An 18380-nucleotide genomic window follows, 5' to 3' on the forward strand; every position below is an offset into this window, starting at 1 on the left:
AACGTCCCCATGTACAGAAGCCAATCTTTTGGAAGTCATGTTTTCACGGCATCACGGGTGATGGTGGGCGGCAGCTTAAGACCGTAGATGTAGTTTTTACCTAGGACTACTTGCGCTGCACCACAGGCACTCATACAAAAGACGGACCTTGCGTCCAGTCTTTCCTAGTCTCCTACACATCATTTGTGCCTCTCTCAAGACCAAAATGGAAAGAGTATTACGAAATGTCTGCTGCGCTCTGCGCCGTTCTTCCAACAAACCATTGACAAGCTTGGATGAGATCTCTCGCTTTGCCGAAGACGTTGCCATCACCACACATGGTTCTCCAAAAGCACTACTCATGTAGCCGTCAGGACCACATATGCAACCTCGAAAAGATACATTTGAGACTTTATGTCATCCAAATATCCAAAAGCTGTCATCGTACCTCCCATGCATTTTTCGCTACTGACGAATTCTTTCTTTATTCAAAAACCGTGGAGGGACATTGAATGTCTCTTCTTGTCGTCACAAGTAGTCAACATGGTGTCTTCGCGAGGAAGTCGTCAGTTCAAAAGAGGTTCACCTTTACTCAAAGCAAGTACATCACCCATCATGGCTGCGACACCGGTTTTCGGCGAAGTATTCAAAATCTAGGGCCACTGCAGTCGTCTGTATAAATACTTCTTTCGCGTGGTACTCTTTCTCTACCACAATCCCAGCCATTTTCTCGAAAACAAAAACTGAGCCCAATCCAGACTATGGTCGTTGCGTCTCGCCTGATATAAATTCGAACCTCCTTACAGATCCTAGGGAGGATTGTTTTACTTTAAACAAAAAGACGGCATGATATTCCTTGACGTGAGCGCGTCGACTTCCTGTTCCACATATGTCGAAAGAGCTACCCGAACTTTTTCATGTGCGCGGAGAGATCGGAGTACGGCTTTGAGATTCTTCAAAAACGCCAGTGGCGAAAGTCATGGTATTATGGAACAAATTTAACTGATACACGCGTCTAAAAACGAAAGGGCTGTGTAGACGATATTGGCGATGTGCGCACCACAACAACCAGCTTCATTATTAAAACAATTTCATAGCATTCAGATGTTGATGCTACATCGAAAATCCGAAGACTTTGTGCGATGTCAGCTACGCGTATTACGATCTACCACCATCTACAGCACCCCCCTCTCCACAAACCTAACCGGCAACTCCACACTCCTCGCCCTCAAATACTCACAAACATTCTTGCCCAGTGTATCATACGTACTACAAGCATCATACCCACGATCCAAATGATCATGCAACAAAAAGTGCACCGCCTTGACATTCCGCATTTCAAACCGATCAATCGGCTTACCTTTGTACTCTTCCGGCCCTAGCAACTCCTTCACCTTGTCGATAGTGAGGAAACTACGCAACCACTCCCATTCATCGGCGTGGCGGACGAAGAAACCAACGTTCGCATCTGAGCATTTGTCGCCTGAGCGACCGAGGACGATGGAGCCGAGGGGGAGGCAGATTGTAGGACCGAAGTGGGAGAGTGGGATGGGTGATGTAGTTTCGTAGGAGGGCTGTTGGCGCGGGTACTCGCGGAATGTGGGTGCGAGGGGCATGTCGATTACTTTCTTTCCGTCCGCAAATCCGTTGGTTGCTTCACCGTTCCAGATACAATGAACGCGTTGTTTGACGGCTGACTGCGGAAGAAGCGAGGGATGGTACTCGTAGTATGGTTTCCCCTCTGCTTGCCGCACGTCATTGCCCAGAGACGCGCCCGGACACGACATGAGGAAGTTTACCATGGAGATGCGGAAGAAGCCTTTGGGGTTGCGCATGTTGAGTAGCTCTCTGTCGCGGGATTGGGCGAAGACGCGGAAATCGACCGTGGCGACGTCTTGGTTGCGGGCGTCGATGACGGAGGAACCATTTTGCATAAATTTTAGGACGTCGAACTTCTTGATCAGCTCTGGGCCCAGTTCGTACCGTATCTGCTCTTCGATCCATCGGCACTTTTCTTCCATGTGCAGGCCGACGAGATAGATGTGGTATTCGGCTTGCCAGCCGGCGAAGCCTGTGATGCCAACTTTGGTTGTCGGGGGTGGTGGCAGGCCTTTGACGCCGGAGACTTTGACTTGGTCTTCGCCGATTTGTTCGATTCTGATGTCGGTCAGGTCTGCGGTGACGTCGCAATTGTAGTAGAGTGGGCCTTGAATCTCGTAGAGAAGCTGAGATGTTACCGAGTTGACTGTCATACAGCCGCCAGTATTCTTCTCCTTGTACATCACCCCCTCGCCTTTGTTGTCGATTGCGCAGATCGGGAAGCCCATGTTGATGTGCTTGCCTTGGGCCAGGAGACTGCGAAAGTCAGAGCAGTAGCCACCGGATACGTATGCGGCACATTCCAGGAGATGGCCTGAGCATGTCAGTCCGAGGTATCAATATGATTGCAGACGCCTCACCAATTGCTAGAGAGCCAGCCAATTCATCGAATTGATCACTCGTCCATTCGTGCCACCATGCAGCGGCGCCAATGATGGGCGAAGCATCCGAGACACGACCAGCGATGACAATGTCAGCGCCTTCCGTCAGTGCTCTGGCGATACCCAAACCACCGAGATAACATTGAGCGCAAACAGGCTCTAGACCCCACTCAGATACCGATTTATCATGCATCAAGCTCTTGAAGCCCTCGCCTTTATCCAGCATACTCTTAACAGTACCCGTAACATCATCACCCTCGATCCAAGCAACCTTCATTGGGTACCCAGCTTCCTTGCACGTCTTATCTACAAGCTGAGCCAGTAGCTCTGTATCCGATGCACCAGCATTAACACAAACTTTGATACCACGAGTAGCTATATCTTGTATTGCAGGAGTAAAGCAGTCCATAAAGTTCTCAGCGAACATGGCATAGTTGAGCTTCTCCTCGAATGAGCGAGCTTGCAGCATCTGCTCCTTGTTCCTGAGCTTTCCGGTGCCATGCATGGTCATGGTCATTTCGGAGAGCCAGTCTCCTACTATGACATCGACGTCGTCTTTGGCGAGGGATGCGATGGCTCGAACACGGTCGGAGAAGCCGCCTGAGGCACCGCCCACGCGGACTGGTCGGCGGACTGCGGGAGCCATTTGGAGGACGTATCAAGGAGTTGATCGGTATGGTGAGGATGGCGGGTAGAAGGCGCTGAGCGAGCCAGAAATCGACTGGAAGCCATGCTGAGATGTATGACTACACCACCGGGACAGCTTTCCCTCATGCACCTGGATTCTGTGTAGGAAGTCCAACGGCTGTTCATATCCGTAAGATGCTGCGGACCACGCGTTGACAGCTAGGATAGACATGTACCCCACTTGGGCGAGCCGCTGGGACTAAACCATCAGTAGCTAAGGTCTGACCCACTCACTCCGCTCTGGAGTCTAAAGGATGGCTTTCGAGTTGCCGAACATACGCGAGATTGTTAACTCGTGTCGCGCGTGTGCGCGTTCCTGGGCGGGTCGTGGGTTGAGGACTGTCGGGGTACCTCACAGGAAGAAACTGAACAGATCGGCAGCCTACATGTAAACGAAAACAGGCGAACTAGAGGATCTAACGCTGATGTGGGCTTCCGATTTCTGAAGTTTACTATTTCCCCAACGGGGTAGGAGAGTGTTGCGGTGATCAGGCAAGCATGCCCAGCTGGCCAGCGTGGGAGAAGCGGTAAGATCCGAGTCGACGATAGCAAACCCTAATCAACTCACCATTAATAGCATGTCCTCAGGCACGATGCCATTGCTGATAATATCACGGGGAATCGCGTGGTCGCACACATCCCATAATCCCTTGGAACGCAGCTGGCGCTGCACCCCATACCAGAAAAAAACTGAACAGGCCTAGAGCCTACAACGACGCCAGGTTACTAATCTTGTAGGTTTTCATGTTGATGTAGGCTGCAGACCCGTTCAGTTTTTTTATTGATTGACGTGGCTGTGCCACACCACGTGCTTTCCGATTCGGACCGACACTAAAACACACACCATCCCCTAACCATCGCGCATCCCCGCATCTCCACACCTGGGATCAACTTTAATGTCGCAGTCACCGGGGCGCGCTAGAGCGCCCGCTGGCCTCCCCATCCACGCCCCCTCCTCCAGCAACGCCAACCTCGATAACGCACCCCTACCTTCCTACCTCGCGCGGCATGTCCAGCTCGGCTTCTCCACCGACGATGTCGCTGCGCTCATCACCGCCATAGACTCGAGCCAAGACCGATCGCCCTCCTCTACGAACAGGACGCTAGCGCACCTCCCCGCAGAACTGCTCCTACAGATTCTCGAACATGTCCCTGTGGACTATATCCTCGACTGGCGGTTAGTCTGCCGTGGCTTTCGCGATGCGATCGATGGACGGGTCTTATACCGCTGTCTGCAGAGGACGGAGCTGGTGGGGTATATGGGTGCGAGAGATTTTGGACTCATGGTGGACTTGGACGACGAACAGTATGAGTCCATCCATTTACTCGAAGCAGGGTTTTCGCACGTCGAGTGGGACACTGCGTCAGACCCGGAGACGAATCGACCTGTGTGGAGCGCGACGCACGCCGTCTTCGAGATTGCAGATGAGTGGTATGACGCGTTCAGGCGAGTGGGCGGTGCGGAAGCGAATGATGGCCATACGCTTGACGACGCGGACTCAGACTGGTATAGTGTCTTGGACCGACTGCAGTTGCGCCGCAGGGAAGAATATTTCGGGACCTTGCGCTGGTGCATCCGGCTCGACCACGCGGTCCTAGATTTGGATCTCCCGTGCGAATGGCGGCGAATGCACTTCGACGTCGATGTCACCCTGCGCACGGGATCGATACGGGTTGCGTGGAAAGACATGCTCGTCCGCTTCCTCAAGACAGAACGACAATACCGGTTACTACTAGAACAAGTATGTCTGCCCCCAAAACAGCTCGTATGAACATACTGACAACCACGACCCAGAAAATCGACTCCCCCTACACCTTCTCCCACCACGAAGACTGCCTCCGCTCCGTCCGCCGCACCCACCTCATGCGCTCCCTCACAGACAGCAAAGACGACCTCCGCATCCTCTGGCACATGCGCCTCCTCCCACCCCTCTGGGCCAGCGCCCCATCCCCCAAACACACGCCCCTAAGCCTCACGCCCACCGAAAACGACGCCATAACCACACTCCTCCTCCTCCGCCGCGCCGCCTCCCTCACCTCCTCCCAACTCACCTACCTCCACACCTTGCACTCCTCCTACCAAACCATGGAGTCCGCCCTCCGCGACCTAGACGAAACATACTCTGAATTCAAATCCTACATGAACATGCCTGGTTTCCAGACGAATATTCTGCTGCCGGCTGTGATTCGCAATGCGAAGAATATACCGAGGAATCCTGTGGCGTGGAGTGATGAGCTGAGGAGTAAGATTGAGGGGATGGTGGAAAAGTGGCGGGGGCAGAGGGAGGTGGTGGAGAGGGTGAGGGGACTGCTGGAGAGTAGTAATGTGGCCATGGCTGTGCCGGATGATAGCTTTGATGAGCTGGGCAGTGATTTTTGAGATGGTGGTAGATGGGTTGGGATGTAATGGCAGGATTGAGATGTGGAATGGGACGGAATGGGTCTGCGGGCGGGCTAGAATGATGGGTTGTGTATCTTCTTTCGATGTGAGGATGATCTTTGGTGGACTAGATATACTTCTAATATTTTGTCGATTGTTTGGATAGTGTTTCGAGGCTCGCAGCTGTGGCGATTGCCCATACATCCTTCGTAGAGACACAATAATGCGATGGTACTACGATCAAAGAACAGTATCCGTGTTGGCTCGGATGCCTACAAAAAAATGGGGTTCTCTCAATCCATATCCGGTACTCTTTATCGAGGCATACGTTGTTACCTATATTATTAAATGTGTCGGATTCTATGCCACGTATACCTCCTGATTATGTCTAAGTACGGCCAGTGTATTACCAGAGAGACGTGTATGTGACAACACTCCTGTTACACCACATATCTGTTTAAGAATCTAGCGCATCACACAACATCACAATCAACTAGCAATCTAAAGTCTGAGAATGTTCCAAAGTATTATGATTAAGGCCTGGAATCTATCCCAAGCTCGGTATGCCGAATGCGTAATGTGTATATCTCAAAACACCATGCGCTGCATCAAACCATAATAAACAAAAAATGCGCCGAAGCCAGCTCATCGAATCATTGCGCTCGCAAGCTATCAACATGAAGAGTAACAACAAGCGCCGGCGACATGCTCGCTAATGCAGGGAAGTCATGCGGTGGAAGTAATGCAATGCGAGGCGAGGCGGTGGACATGCAGGGGTAATGTGAAGCCTGACATGCCATGCGCGGGAATAAGAAGAAGTTTCTCGAAGTAACGCGGTGGTGTAATGCCATGCTCAGAGAATGAGAGCAGCGCCGAGGAAGACCATGGACGCGCCGACCATGGCGAAAGGAGCCATCGAGATGGACGAAGCGGCACCGTCGGCGGGGGGAGCGGCGGCGTCACCGGTCTCGCTGGCCTCGGCACCCTCAGAGCCAGTGGCAGTCGCGCTGTTGGAGAAGGGTGTGGCAGAGGAGAAAGCAGAGCCGGTTGACATGGAGTGCATGCTCCTGCTCTCGCTGGTGAGGCCACTGGTCTCGCTGGCGGAGATGATGCTAGTAGATCCGGACAGGGCACTCGAGGTGGTGCTGCTCATCGACATGCTCATGTCGCTGCTCATGCTCGAGGCAGTCTCGTCGAAGAGGGCCTGGATGCGGATCTCGTGGCACTGGTCGCCAATCCACGAGTCGTACAGGTTGCCGAAAGCACCGCTCATGCAGCGCCACCAGCGGGTGCTGCCTCCTATGGCGAGCGAGTCGTTGCCGCAGACCGAGAAGCCGCCTGTGTAGATTGCGCCTGCCTGAGGAGGGCCATCGAACTGGAACTGTTGGTTGGCGACGATGGAGCCGGTGCGGCCGTATTGGTCGTGGAGGATACCGTCTTCGAGAGTGCAGAGAAGGTCGCCGTCAGATGCCTGGTGATGGTGTTAGTATGAAGTTACGAGTAAGAGTCCAGGGGAGCGGCATACCTCTTGAGCAGTTTCGCGCCTCCTGAGACTGGGGTTCTCGAGTGTGCCAATTCGGAAGGGCGTCGTGACAGTCGTCTTGCAGCCCTCGGGCGCAGAGGCATCGGGAGCAATGCCCTCCTCGACGGCCTGGGCGAGGCCAGTGGCCGCGAGGAAAAGCGGAGCGAAGATGGTGGAAGTGCGCATGGTGAAGGTCGAGGATCCCTGACAAGCTAAGACCCACAAGTATGGGAGGGTATGTCGTATCGTATTACTCGTGATAGTAAGAAGAGTGCGGGATAGAAGATACTCGTGATATGGGCTTGCAGCGTCAAAGTCGTGAAGAATAGCAGAAAAGCGGCGATGGGAGGGTGCAAGATAAGAGGCTGGACGCGAGGCCGGCCAGAATTATTTGTTGGTGCAACCCTCGCGCGACTTCCACACAAAGCAAGGCCCAAGGCGCAACAAGCAAGGTGTACCTGCAGATCGACGCTCAATCGGGCAAGGCCCAACGCGTGGACGTCAATGCGTAGATTGCATGTTTATCGTTGAGATCATAACCGCTTGCCGAGATGAAACATGGCCGACCATGCTGCATGCACCCTATAGGGATGACGCCCGTAGAACTCCTGGGGAACAATACGAGAGCCACGGCCGTCCACGTAGGGCATGGTAGAGACACAGGAAAGCGCATCGTATGCGTGCGACAGCGCCTTCTACACCCACACCGCCACCGGCACCAAGGCAGGTACCCGCGCCGACGTTGGAACTTGCGCCTGTCAACGCCTGCCCACTAATTTGCTAGCCCTCTGGGCACTCGAGGACAAGATCTGGGCAAACATCGCCATCGGCATTCAATTCCGTCGCACCATGGCCAGCGCAGCGTTTACGGTTACACGGCATTGCCGTCATCGCATTGTGTTTGCCCATTCTACACGAAACTGTCTTCCACATAACCTCCCGCCTGCAAACCTACCATTTCCAGGCTGCCATGCCATTCAACTGCCGCTCTGCCTGGATCTTGTGCATGCTCACCGTCATGTCCTGTGGCGTCATACCTGCCCCAGTCTGCGTGGGTCCCGAGGTAGGTGCGGTAGAGTGCGTGTGCGCCGGAAGAACATCGGGGTCGACTGCCATCGCAACCTTCGTCTCTGCACATGCGCGCCCGATCGCAAATGTCTGAATCGCTGCAGCTCTGGCCTGCAGTGCTGGCATTTCTGTTTTGTCCCGCTTGTTGAGGTCGGGGTGGTTCAGCACTCTCGGCTTATACGTGTCTGCGCACAGTGCCATCAAATCACCGATATCTTCTGGCGCGTGCATCATCTCAAGAAAGAAGAATTTGTACCATCCCGCCCGGTTCAGAGCCGGCATGTACGTTGTGTATGTTGTCATCGGCGTTGGCACATCAGCGATTACTTTTGCATCTTGCGCATGTGAATGTTGATTAAAGTTCCAGTTTGGTGTCAGGTTGGATTGGCAGGGCACCATGATGTGGGGGATACCCTCGAGACTCCACAGCTTTGCAAAAGCGCTATAGGACCTGTAGCAAAAAAGACCTGACTTCACATTAGTCTTGCATCATCTGTCGGCAATTCAGACACTCACGACACGCGTCTTCGGTCAATTTCACCCAGCTTCCGATGATCTTTGGTGCTTCCAGAAGGCCCGTGTTCTTTGGCTCAAACTTCCGGTCCAGAGCGTCAAAAAGCAAATCGGCCAGAATGTAGAACTCGCGTGTTGGAACTTCAGTGATCGCATCTGCAAACCTCCACGGATCAGCCAGTGGAATCGTGCTGACACTAAACGACCGCCGAGGAATGGTAAAGCCAGGCGATGGCGATCCAGTCGGAGATAGCGAAGGGTGGAAGGCTTGATATTGCGAGCCTGAGACCGATGGTTCACGTTCCTTCGGCTTGGATTCTGCAATAGTCAAGTTTCCAAGATCTGCAGGAAGCTCTGCAATGAACTCGTGTGGCGCAGCATATTGTGTCTGATGCGGTGCAGGCGTTGACGACTGACTTGACTGTGCAGGCTTGTTTGACGGCACTTGAGGTGGCGGAGGGCTGACGGAGTGGGCAGGCATCTGCGACTGTCCTTGGCCGTATGCACCACCTGGAGACGGGCTATTCCACTGTTGCTGTGGATGAGGTGGCGGACTTGCCGCAGTGATGTTCTGCTGTGTGGAATATGTTGGGGAACCCGACTGCTGCCCGGTAGCCTGTTCCCATTGTGGCTGCATGGGCTGGGCGGGTATCCCTGGAGACATAGTCGAAGTGTGGGGTGATGGTGTATGCTGCACAGCATTGTAGCCTCCTACTACTCCCGTCTGCTGTCCAGTATATTGGCCAGATTCATGTGTCGGTTGTGGGACAGGCGCCTGAGGCTGACCCGGCTGCGCCTGGTTCTGCCCATTGTATCCGTGTGTCTGTGTATGCTCCGCTATCCCGCCGCCTTGACTGTTTTGCCAGGAATTATGTCCCGTGGTAGTGAGCGGCGACTGCGGCGTATGAGATTGTGTTGTGGGCGCTTGCGTCGGCTGCGATGGGAAGTAGTTGCTCTGCCCCGAGTGGCCGGAAGCCGGTGTGGAGTTGGTCGAGTGCTGATATGGAGACGGCTGTGAAGGTGGGTAGGCATTCGGCGCTTGAGGTGGGGGTTGTTGCTGCGGTGGTGCCCATTGCTGCTGTTGCGGCTGAGGACTGAAAGCCTGACCCTGAGGTTGCTGGTATGGTTGATTCTGACCCTGCTGCCCAAAGTGAGTCTGGTAACTCTGATAGCTCTGCAGATGCTGCGGTGGGCCTCCCGAAGGCTTGTTCCCTAGCTTTGAGCTTATAGTCTTGCCCAGCTTGTTCAACATTGGCTTTCCTGTTGTCACCGCCTGCTCAAGCCGCTGATTCATCATCTGGCCAAACGTGCCTCCTCCCTTCTGAGCCTGATATTGTGCTCCATAGTTCGTGGCATTGGGCTGATAGCTCGAGGGCCGCTGGGCGCCTTGCGCTGGAGAGCCTTGGGATGGGGGAACGTAGACCCCTGGGGACGGCATCGAGTTGTACTGCGACATGGCCTATATCGTGATATCAGTGAACTCTAGAGCGAGCATAAGACGCTCTCTTGTCGTTACAGAGGCACCACACTGCAGCGCACAAAGCTCGTTACCGCAGATGGGCATCAGCCGTACCGTATACGGCGCTTGGCAACAAGCCATTGAGTCTAGGGTTAGCGAAGACATTGTCGTTAGTATGGTGATCGAAATATGTGGGCGGTTATGAAGGCATGAACTAATGCGGCTATCAAAGTCATGATAGAGGTAGTGGGGTGTTTGGTCTTCACCAGACGCGTAGATTACTTTTGCGGAAGTGACGGCATGCTGGACCCTGCAAACCGCCCAGGGCCGAGGTGGAGCTGCGAACCCAAATGATCACGCTTCGATACGCCAATTGCAAAACACCACTCAAGCTTTACAACCATAATACACTCATAGCATTACTGGATATCTTCGATCTATATGAACACGACAACTTCAGTGTATGGCAGAATCCACGCGACTCATACCTCCAACTTCAACCAGGATCTTGACATGGTTCTCCTTGTCGTTGATCAGGGCTTTGATCCCGCCTTCTACCAGATCCTCCAGACTAATCTTGCTGGTAATCATCTTCATGGGTTTTAGAGTACCTAAAGACAAGTCAGCATCCGAAGGTAGTAGTTCTCGCTCACCGCACAACTTACCAGCAGCTAGATGTTCGATGACGGCCTCGAGGTCCTTTCTTTGGTAGCCCAGAACGGCTGTGTACTGCGCCTCCCGGAACACGAGCATGTTCGGGTTGAACGGAACTTCCTTCTCCCAAATCGCGACATTGACGACTGTCCCCCGAGCGCGCACCGCCGTGCAAGCCGTTGTGAGACTTGCGGGAACGCCAGCGCAGTCGAAAACCACGTCCGATCCATCCTTTCCACTCAGAGCCTTGCTCATCTTCGCAACATCATATGTTTTGGGGCAGAGGACATGGTGCGCGCCAAATTCTCTCGCGAAGCGCTGCCGCGCGCCGGATACCTCGCTCACGATGATCTTCTTGGTGCCCAGTGCCTTGAGACATTGGACGATTGCCAGCCCGATCGGTCCACCACCTAGGACCATGACGACGGATTCGGCTGTCAGTGGAGCAGCTGAGATAGCATGCCACGCAACAGCCAGTGGCTCCACCAGCGCGCCGACGTCGAGAGGTACGTTGGTGGGCAAGTTCAATACTGCGCCTTCAGGCACAACGACTGAATCGCTCAGTCCGCCACCTCCTCCCGAGAGCCCGATGAAGCCACCGTTTTCGCATACGTTTTCTGAGCCCGCCTTGCACGCCTCGCAATTCCCACAATATATCGTCGGCTGAACAACGACATTCTGGCCCACCGTAAAGCTCGAGTTATCCGAACCCACTTCAGTCACAGTTCCAGAGAACTCATGCCCCAACGTGATAGGGATCGTTTCGTTCGTGCACGGGTGCGGTGTCGTCGGCGCGAAGTTAGGTCCCCCGAGGTATTCATGAAGGTCTGTCCCACAGATGCCTACGAAGGCCGGTGCGACCTACACACTGTCAGTCATCGCGCAAGCCGCTTCTAAAGAACCAAACACATACCCTGACTTGTCCCGCCCCGCACTTCTGCTCATCCACATCCTCAATCCTGATGTCCTCTTTGCCGTAATATCTTGCTGCGCGCATGGTGAATGTAGAAGCCCGGTCTTGATCGCCCCAGTTCGGTAGTCCCATAACTCAGATTCCTCTCGATCAACGACCGTATTTACAAACGCGCTTTCAATAGCGGATGACATGACACGATCTGCACCTCCGCTTTGGCAACTCTAAAAAGGAGCGACCTCGGTTCCGCTTCTCGGAACGTATGCGCACAGCCCCCAGGTGTACATGTGATCTAGAAGAGGGTACCCACTGTTGCCGCCGTGCCGCCCTACATATCTATGTATGTTAAGGGTTCTGGACGAATGGCCAAGCCCGGATTGCGGGCATCGTGAGGCGACGCGGCTCGCACAAGAGGGCCGCGTCCGCTTGCACGCTGGGGTATCATCGGGAGCGGGGCTGGCATAGTCACGATATCAGGAGATGTCTCCGTGAGTCCCGTATACCCGGCTGCCAGTGGTGCCATGCGAATGGGTTCGGTGGAGCTGGTGCGAGGCTAGGTTTGCGGGGGCGGGGAAATTGTGGAATGACTAACTTTGGTAACCCGGATGCCGGGCTCTTGCTTTGTTGATCCGACTTGGCTCTTGCGCTCCTTCCGAAAGAATAGAGTGCGCAACAAAATGCACTTATCAGATTCCAGCAGTCAATACTGACTCATGGATGAGCTTCCTTGTGCGACAATCGCGATGTTTCAGGCTTAACAGTATCACCGTGTAAGCTGCATCCTGCGTGTAGGTGGTCTGGCAACGTAGCCGGAAGACCTCACTTGATCATGACGACTTTTGCGCATCCAATGCTACGCCGATGTACGACTTCTTGTTCACCAAAAAACATTCAAGGACAGAACGAATGACACGATGGGGAATAATGACGAGGCTGGGCATAAAGCGGCTGTGCCGCCCACGCCGCGACAGGCAACAACATCGTCGCGAGGCATCTTTGCCTCTTGGAACACTGCATCTTTGCTCCCACCGAGCCGCTCTCTGATCCATATGCGTAGTCGCGCGTCGAGTTGAAGATGCAGCCATTCACTTATGTTCGCGAATCCGTTCTCTACGCTTGGAACGACAGCGCCCGCTTTCGCCGCTGGACAAAGCTCCTAACATGCCCATGTCTGGGCTGCTGTTTCTGCCTCCACTCAGCTAGCTTCAGCGACTGTACTGGTCACCGGCGAAAAAGGAGAAAACAAAAACGCGTCCTCGTTATGAGTGAAGTGAAGCAGGCGCGGCGAGAGCGGGCCTTGGTGAACAGAAAGCGGAGCATCTCTGTAGATGGAAAGTGGACGAAGAATCCGTTTTCAAGAAAGAGGAAGACCATGGAGCAAAGCCAGAGCGACTTCTTTGGAAAGCTACCTGCAGAATTGCGATTGGAGATCTACAGCATGGTATTTCGCGACATTGATAATATTACTGTGGATGCATACGACAAGGCGGAGGATGACATGTTCAAGTTCAGCGCCGACCCTGGACGCTCAACAGGCATCCTACGTACCTGCCGAAGGATGTAAGCCCACACACCGGAAACTTGTAATGCACTACCTAACCGTTCCACCAGCTACCACGAAGCCATCGGTATGCTATACTCAGAGATCGACTTCACATTCGCAAGCTACAGACGTTTCATCCTCTTCACTCGCTCGATCCCACCACCACGCTTAGCTAGTATCAAGCGCATTGCCATCGAGAATATTGGTTCGAGATGGATTTCCGAGATCACTGAAGAGGAGCGATACAGCCGTTATTTCGAATACGACGACTTCTTCACAGCAATCGCATCTTTGCCCAGACTTGAGTCCCTTGACCTGGAATTTGTGGCAAGAACGTGGCATGTCTATCCCTATGAGCGCCGGGACGATATTGAATTATTGGATGAGATCGAGCAAAGATGCAATACGGATGGCGCTGAAGTTTGGTATAGGATACGTGCGTCTCCGATAGAAGCAGAGAGGCTGCGGGAATGGGAGTATGAGAGGAAGAAGGATAGAGTATCTTGGACGACATGGGAGATACATCCTTACCAATACACTAGATTATGGTGATGGTATTAAGATGCGCGTTTCTCCAGAACATATCGGAAGGGGAGTTGGGTTTTCATAGTAATAGGTTGATGATAAGCAAGTCTGCGACCCGCATTCAGGGTATGTTTCAACACCATACAGTAGCCTTGCGACGCTTGCAAAGATAGACGTACCAGCCAAATGGCCTGACTAACAGGTAGGCCAAGACTGCGCCAATATATGCTACCCGGCCTGGATATGGTTGCCTGACGAAGCCGCAACAGTGGACAGGCCCCACCAACTGTGCCTCCTTCGCAGGATGAAACAAGGCCACCCAAAACATATGTGATCAGCAAATGTCCATCCATCTCAACGTATACACCATTCAGACAACATGATGCCAATTCTTGAATCCATCAAAGATACCATAATATACACATGGCATACCAACTCCATCCTGCGCCTTTGCTGCAAACTCGTCACTTGCCCTCTCTGTGGTCTGTGTTATTGGCTCAGATCCATCGAACCCCTTACCTGTGTTAAACGCCTCCCCGGCCGTCCATCTACAGCACAGCAAAGGCGATATGACGCCTTGACTAAAATCGAACATCGAAGACGCGTGCGTGCTTTGGAGAAGAGAAAGCGCAGTGTTTCGGTTGATAGGACCCGGGGGGTATTGAGAAAGAATGCGGAATATCAATCGCAAAGTTTGTTCTTTACTAAGCTGCCTGCGGAGTTGAGACTGCAGATCTATGCGATTGTGCTCTCTAAGCAGGAGGAAGTGGGGTTGAGGTTTAATCGCGAGGAACTTTGGGATCTTTGGAGGATAAAGGCGGTGTCAGGCTGCAACGTGGAGATGCTGAGAACTTGCAAGGAAATGTCTGTTTCCTCCTCGCCTTGCGGGCAGTCGTTTTGAGCAGAAGACTTACAAAAGGTACAGGTACCGCGAGGCCGTTCCGGTGCTCTACTCCAATAACACGTTCAGATTCGACAATAACAAGATGCTGTCTATTTTCACATCGACAGTCCTTCCGCAACGCCTCGCTCGGATCCGAAATATCGTTATCGACGATACATGGTCTTCGTCTTGGTTCAGCGGCGTTGGCAGTTCCGATCGCTGTGAGGGCCTTTACGCGTCGCTTGGGGGTTTCGCAGATCTTAGAGAGGTGGTACTGAGGTACCGTCTACGCGTGAATGACTACAGGATGACAGTTCACCTGAGGGACTTTGCTCTGCTTGAGAGACTGCAGAAAGACGAGAGACCAAGAGGGTATGAGATGTTTTATGAGATTTTCGATGTTCACCCTGGGCCAAAGATTGAAGGTATGCTGTTTGATCGGTGGGTTGTTGGTGAGAGAAAGAGTATACGTGGTGTGGACTCAAATGAAGGCGTGGAATGAAAGCTTTTGCAAGCATCAGGAAGGACGAGGGAATAAAGACATGCTGGGAATATGAATTTAGACGAGGATGGTCTTTTTCCTCTGCTCAGGCTTGATGTCCAATGTGTCCAGTACATGTCCGTAAGTCTTATCGGCTGTCTGCCCGATGCCTATTCGCTCGTAGCAGGTCTCCACAAAGCGGTGCGACTCAACAACCAGCAGGAAGTAAGTAATGGGAGTGCTGCTGAAGGTTGTGTCCACTCTCTGCGATACGATCAGAGCCAGGCATTGGGTAATGCAGCTTTCTGGGATGCGATCATGATAGCCTGTACCGACACAGACACCTCGCTCGTCGAATATGTCGACCACCATGCGTAGATAAGGGTCGCTATATGGCGCGCTTCCGTCTGAACACGAGCGGCAGACGACGTTGAGGCAATAGGCCTCCAGCATCAGAACGCCATCCCCAGTATGCGCAAAGGAAGTAACGGCTCGCTCGAGCTTGAGTTGGTGTTCAAGCACCGTGGCTGCAGGTTGGGTGGTCATCGTCCTTGATTCGCGGCTGAACATCATATTTACGGGGCCATCCAGAGAAGCCCACGACCAAGAAGGTGGACTGGAGACAGCGGTAACCCGTCGTAGGGGCATGAGCGATCCGTCGGCATACCAGAGGAGGCCAGCATGGACATGTTCTCTCCACAAGCCAGCCTTATATGTAAAATGGGTGACTTCGCAAAATATCTGCGCGATGCCAGCAATCGCCATGAAGACATCGCTACGGTATGTGAGACTCAGCCGAGAGTACTGACATACAATACGATACCATTGCATCATAAAGGCCAAACATGAGTCCATGAGTCGCTGCCTGTGTGCTTCCTGCGCCCAACGATTTACAAAAGGACGACCGGCGTCCAGCGAGGCCGTAATACATCAACCCCTCCATAGCTAAAACCCATGAATGATTTTGGGTTGCGCACCTGAGGTTTTCCGAAAGGGTTTCGCAGTGAAGTTTCGCAGGCGTCCTCTAGGGAGCGCTTCGTCTCACACTGCGAACCTTTTGGGTTCCGTATTCGAGATCTTCTTCGCTGAGATGGTCGAGCGAAGCGGAGGTTCGACTCTCGAGCTTGAGGTCTATTCCGCTGTTGGACGAACGAAATCTCTCTCCAAGGCTCCGTAGTGTGAACAGATCGACGATCGCGCTAGACTAGGTGTAGGGAGAGCCGGCAGCCATCGGAGCCACAACTGCCTTAAAACCAGTCGGAAGCCAGGCACGAGGCTTTTGAAACTCCTTTTGAACGATGCTTGAATAGACTAACCTATCGCTCCCGCCGAAACAGAAGAAAGGTCAGCTGTGGCTCAAAAAACAACGGGCGGCAAGATAGTCCCGGGTCTCGAGATCGCAGAAGGGGCGGGTGCACTAACCGCTTTCAGCTAGGCTGAAGCACCAGCAGAGATCTGGCCACGACGCTGCTTGAGGCTTGACAGGCGAGCTATGCATGCCAATCCCACTGCATTCCTGCCGTGATGCCTCATTTATGCTAGTCTTTATTTTTCGCTTGCTATGCCCTTCGCATCAATTTGGCCCGTGGCTGCGAAAGACTCTCGAGATGGGCTCAGCTCGCTGCGTTGAGCGTCAGCGACTCAGCGCTCTAAGGCGACATCTGCCTGGCATCGCGAAGCCATTGCCTGCATACTTGAAACGTATTCGCAGGTCCCTCCCAACTAGACAGTGCGTCGTGCCTTGCCCTTGAACGGCATGTCCCGGAGAACAGTGTAGGGGTCCAAGGGTTCGATAGTCCAGACTCTGGACAGAGTAATCTGCATGGCCTGCGCGGTCTAGATTCTCACGAGACGTCTGGCTTGCCACTCATGAAGCCGTTGACCCCGGGACCGGCACCAACGACGGATTGTGGCTGAGATGTATACTGGCGCAGCAGCCCGCGGGTCCGTACCATAACATCTTTCTCTTGTCTGGTCGCGCTACCGACATCATTATGGCGGTAGAGCTTGAGCAGCCTCACCTCTCTTTCCTCACGAATCCGACGGGCGATGCAGCCATCGACGCCGACTTGCAATACATTCGGGACTTGGACTGGGCCAGAACCGCCGCCGGACTCATTTCATCGTGGCCTCGCGAATTACTGTTACTCATCCACATCGCAATGCTCTCTCCTCAACCACAGCTCTTCTTACTTGGCTCGGATTCGACCGTCCTTTACAACACAGCGTATGGTCGATTGCTGCATGACCACCATCCGCTGTACCAAGGGCGACCGATAAGTCTCAACACAGCTTTAATCCAACAGCTGCCCGAAGTCGATACACTGAGCAGGCACGCAAGCGAAAAGTCTGGATTTAATAGCGACCAACATATACCGTTCTTCTTCTCCCGAAATGGTCGCCTTGAGGAAGTCTTCTTATCCATCATCACGACGGGCCTACCGCCGTCCCTGGGCGGCTTTCATGCCACAACCTGCAACGTTACGAGGGACGTGTTGGAAGTCCGCCGCGAGCGTTCTTTAGACGAGTTCCGCAATGCTTGCGAGACTGCTTCGGATCTGGATGCGCTGTGGCCTTCAATCTTGAAGGGTATATCTAACGGAGACGGGGTCATATCGTTCGCTGCTTTGTACCGCATCGAAACGAACCAAGACAGTGTGAGCGAGACTGGTCCTTCCAACAATCAGGCCAATTCGCTATCCTTTGCCCTCTCTGGCACCGTTGGTTCCTTCCCGGTCGCACCCTTATCCACAATCGAGCCAAGTATGGATGAAGCATGGGTGAAAAGCTTCTTCAGGAGTGTCAATTCTCGTTCGCCGGTACTTCTCCAGGCTGAGAACGGTACTCTTCCCCAGGAAATGTGCGAAGCATCTACGAGCCGATGCTATGGCGACATCTGCCACCAGGCTGTCATATTGCCCAGTGTTTCGAATCGGACTGCCAATATTGATGCGGTTCTAATCGTCGGTTTGGCACCTCGTACACCTTACGACCGCTCCTACCAAGCTTGGATCAAGACACTCCATCGTGACTTCTCCCACGAGGTGATCTCGATGGCAAACGTTGAAGCTAGGAGCCGTACTGAGAAAATCCGAAGAGAGAGCATTGCTATAGGAAATGACATTTTCGCGAAAGAAGAAGCCCTCAAACAACAAGAGCTTGCTCGTGCAGCAGCTCTGGAGCAGCTTCATCTCAGCGAATCGCGGCTGCAAGAAGCCGTGGAGGCCAAACGCCAACAAGAGAAGTAAATGACAACCTACTCAGGGTGTGCTTCCATTTGCTAACAGGGCGCA

General features: G+C 53.3%; 5 protein-coding genes across 5 annotated transcripts; 2 read left to right on the forward strand and 3 right to left on the reverse strand.

Moving 5' to 3' along the window:
* Positions 1-1154: 1154 nt before the first annotated feature.
* J4E83_007150 (uncharacterized protein) lies at positions 1155-3105 on the reverse strand (the record flags this gene model as incomplete). The annotated part of the gene is made up of 2 exons (XM_049334055.1): positions 1155-2392; positions 2439-3105. The coding sequence occupies 2 exons, from the start codon at positions 3103-3105 to the stop codon at positions 1155-1157; spliced, it is 1905 nt and encodes a 634-aa protein (XP_049186866.1).
* A 3274-nt stretch (positions 3106-6379) lies between these two features.
* J4E83_007151 (uncharacterized protein) lies at positions 6380-7234 on the reverse strand (the record flags this gene model as incomplete). Its single annotated transcript, XM_049334056.1, has 2 exons — positions 6380-6997; positions 7052-7234. The coding sequence occupies 2 exons, from the start codon at positions 7232-7234 to the stop codon at positions 6380-6382; spliced, it is 801 nt and encodes a 266-aa protein (XP_049186867.1).
* Positions 7235-7999: 765 nt separating this feature from the next.
* J4E83_007152 (uncharacterized protein) lies at positions 8000-11739 on the reverse strand (the record flags this gene model as incomplete). The annotated part of the gene is made up of 4 exons (XM_049334057.1): positions 8000-8583; positions 8633-10088; positions 10590-11603; positions 11656-11739. 4 exons carry the CDS (start codon positions 11737-11739, stop codon positions 8000-8002), a joined length of 3138 nt encoding a protein of 1045 aa, XP_049186868.1.
* Positions 11740-13027: 1288 nt separating this feature from the next.
* J4E83_007153 (uncharacterized protein) lies at positions 13028-13750 on the forward strand (the record flags this gene model as incomplete). The annotated part of the gene is made up of 2 exons (XM_049334058.1): positions 13028-13215; positions 13267-13750. The coding sequence occupies 2 exons, from the start codon at positions 13028-13030 to the stop codon at positions 13748-13750; spliced, it is 672 nt and encodes a 223-aa protein (XP_049186869.1).
* Positions 13751-17249: 3499 nt separating this feature from the next.
* J4E83_007154 (uncharacterized protein) lies at positions 17250-18335 on the forward strand (the record flags this gene model as incomplete). Its single annotated transcript, XM_049334059.1, has 1 exon — positions 17250-18335. One exon carries the CDS (start codon positions 17250-17252, stop codon positions 18333-18335), a length of 1086 nt encoding a protein of 361 aa, XP_049186870.1.
* Between the last annotated feature and the right edge of the window lie 45 nt (positions 18336-18380).

The sequence above is a fragment of the Alternaria metachromatica genome, assembly GCF_023757995.1.
Source record: "Alternaria metachromatica strain BMP 0045 chromosome Unknown scaffold_17, whole genome shotgun sequence".
Taxonomy (NCBI): domain Eukaryota; kingdom Fungi; phylum Ascomycota; class Dothideomycetes; order Pleosporales; family Pleosporaceae; genus Alternaria; species Alternaria metachromatica.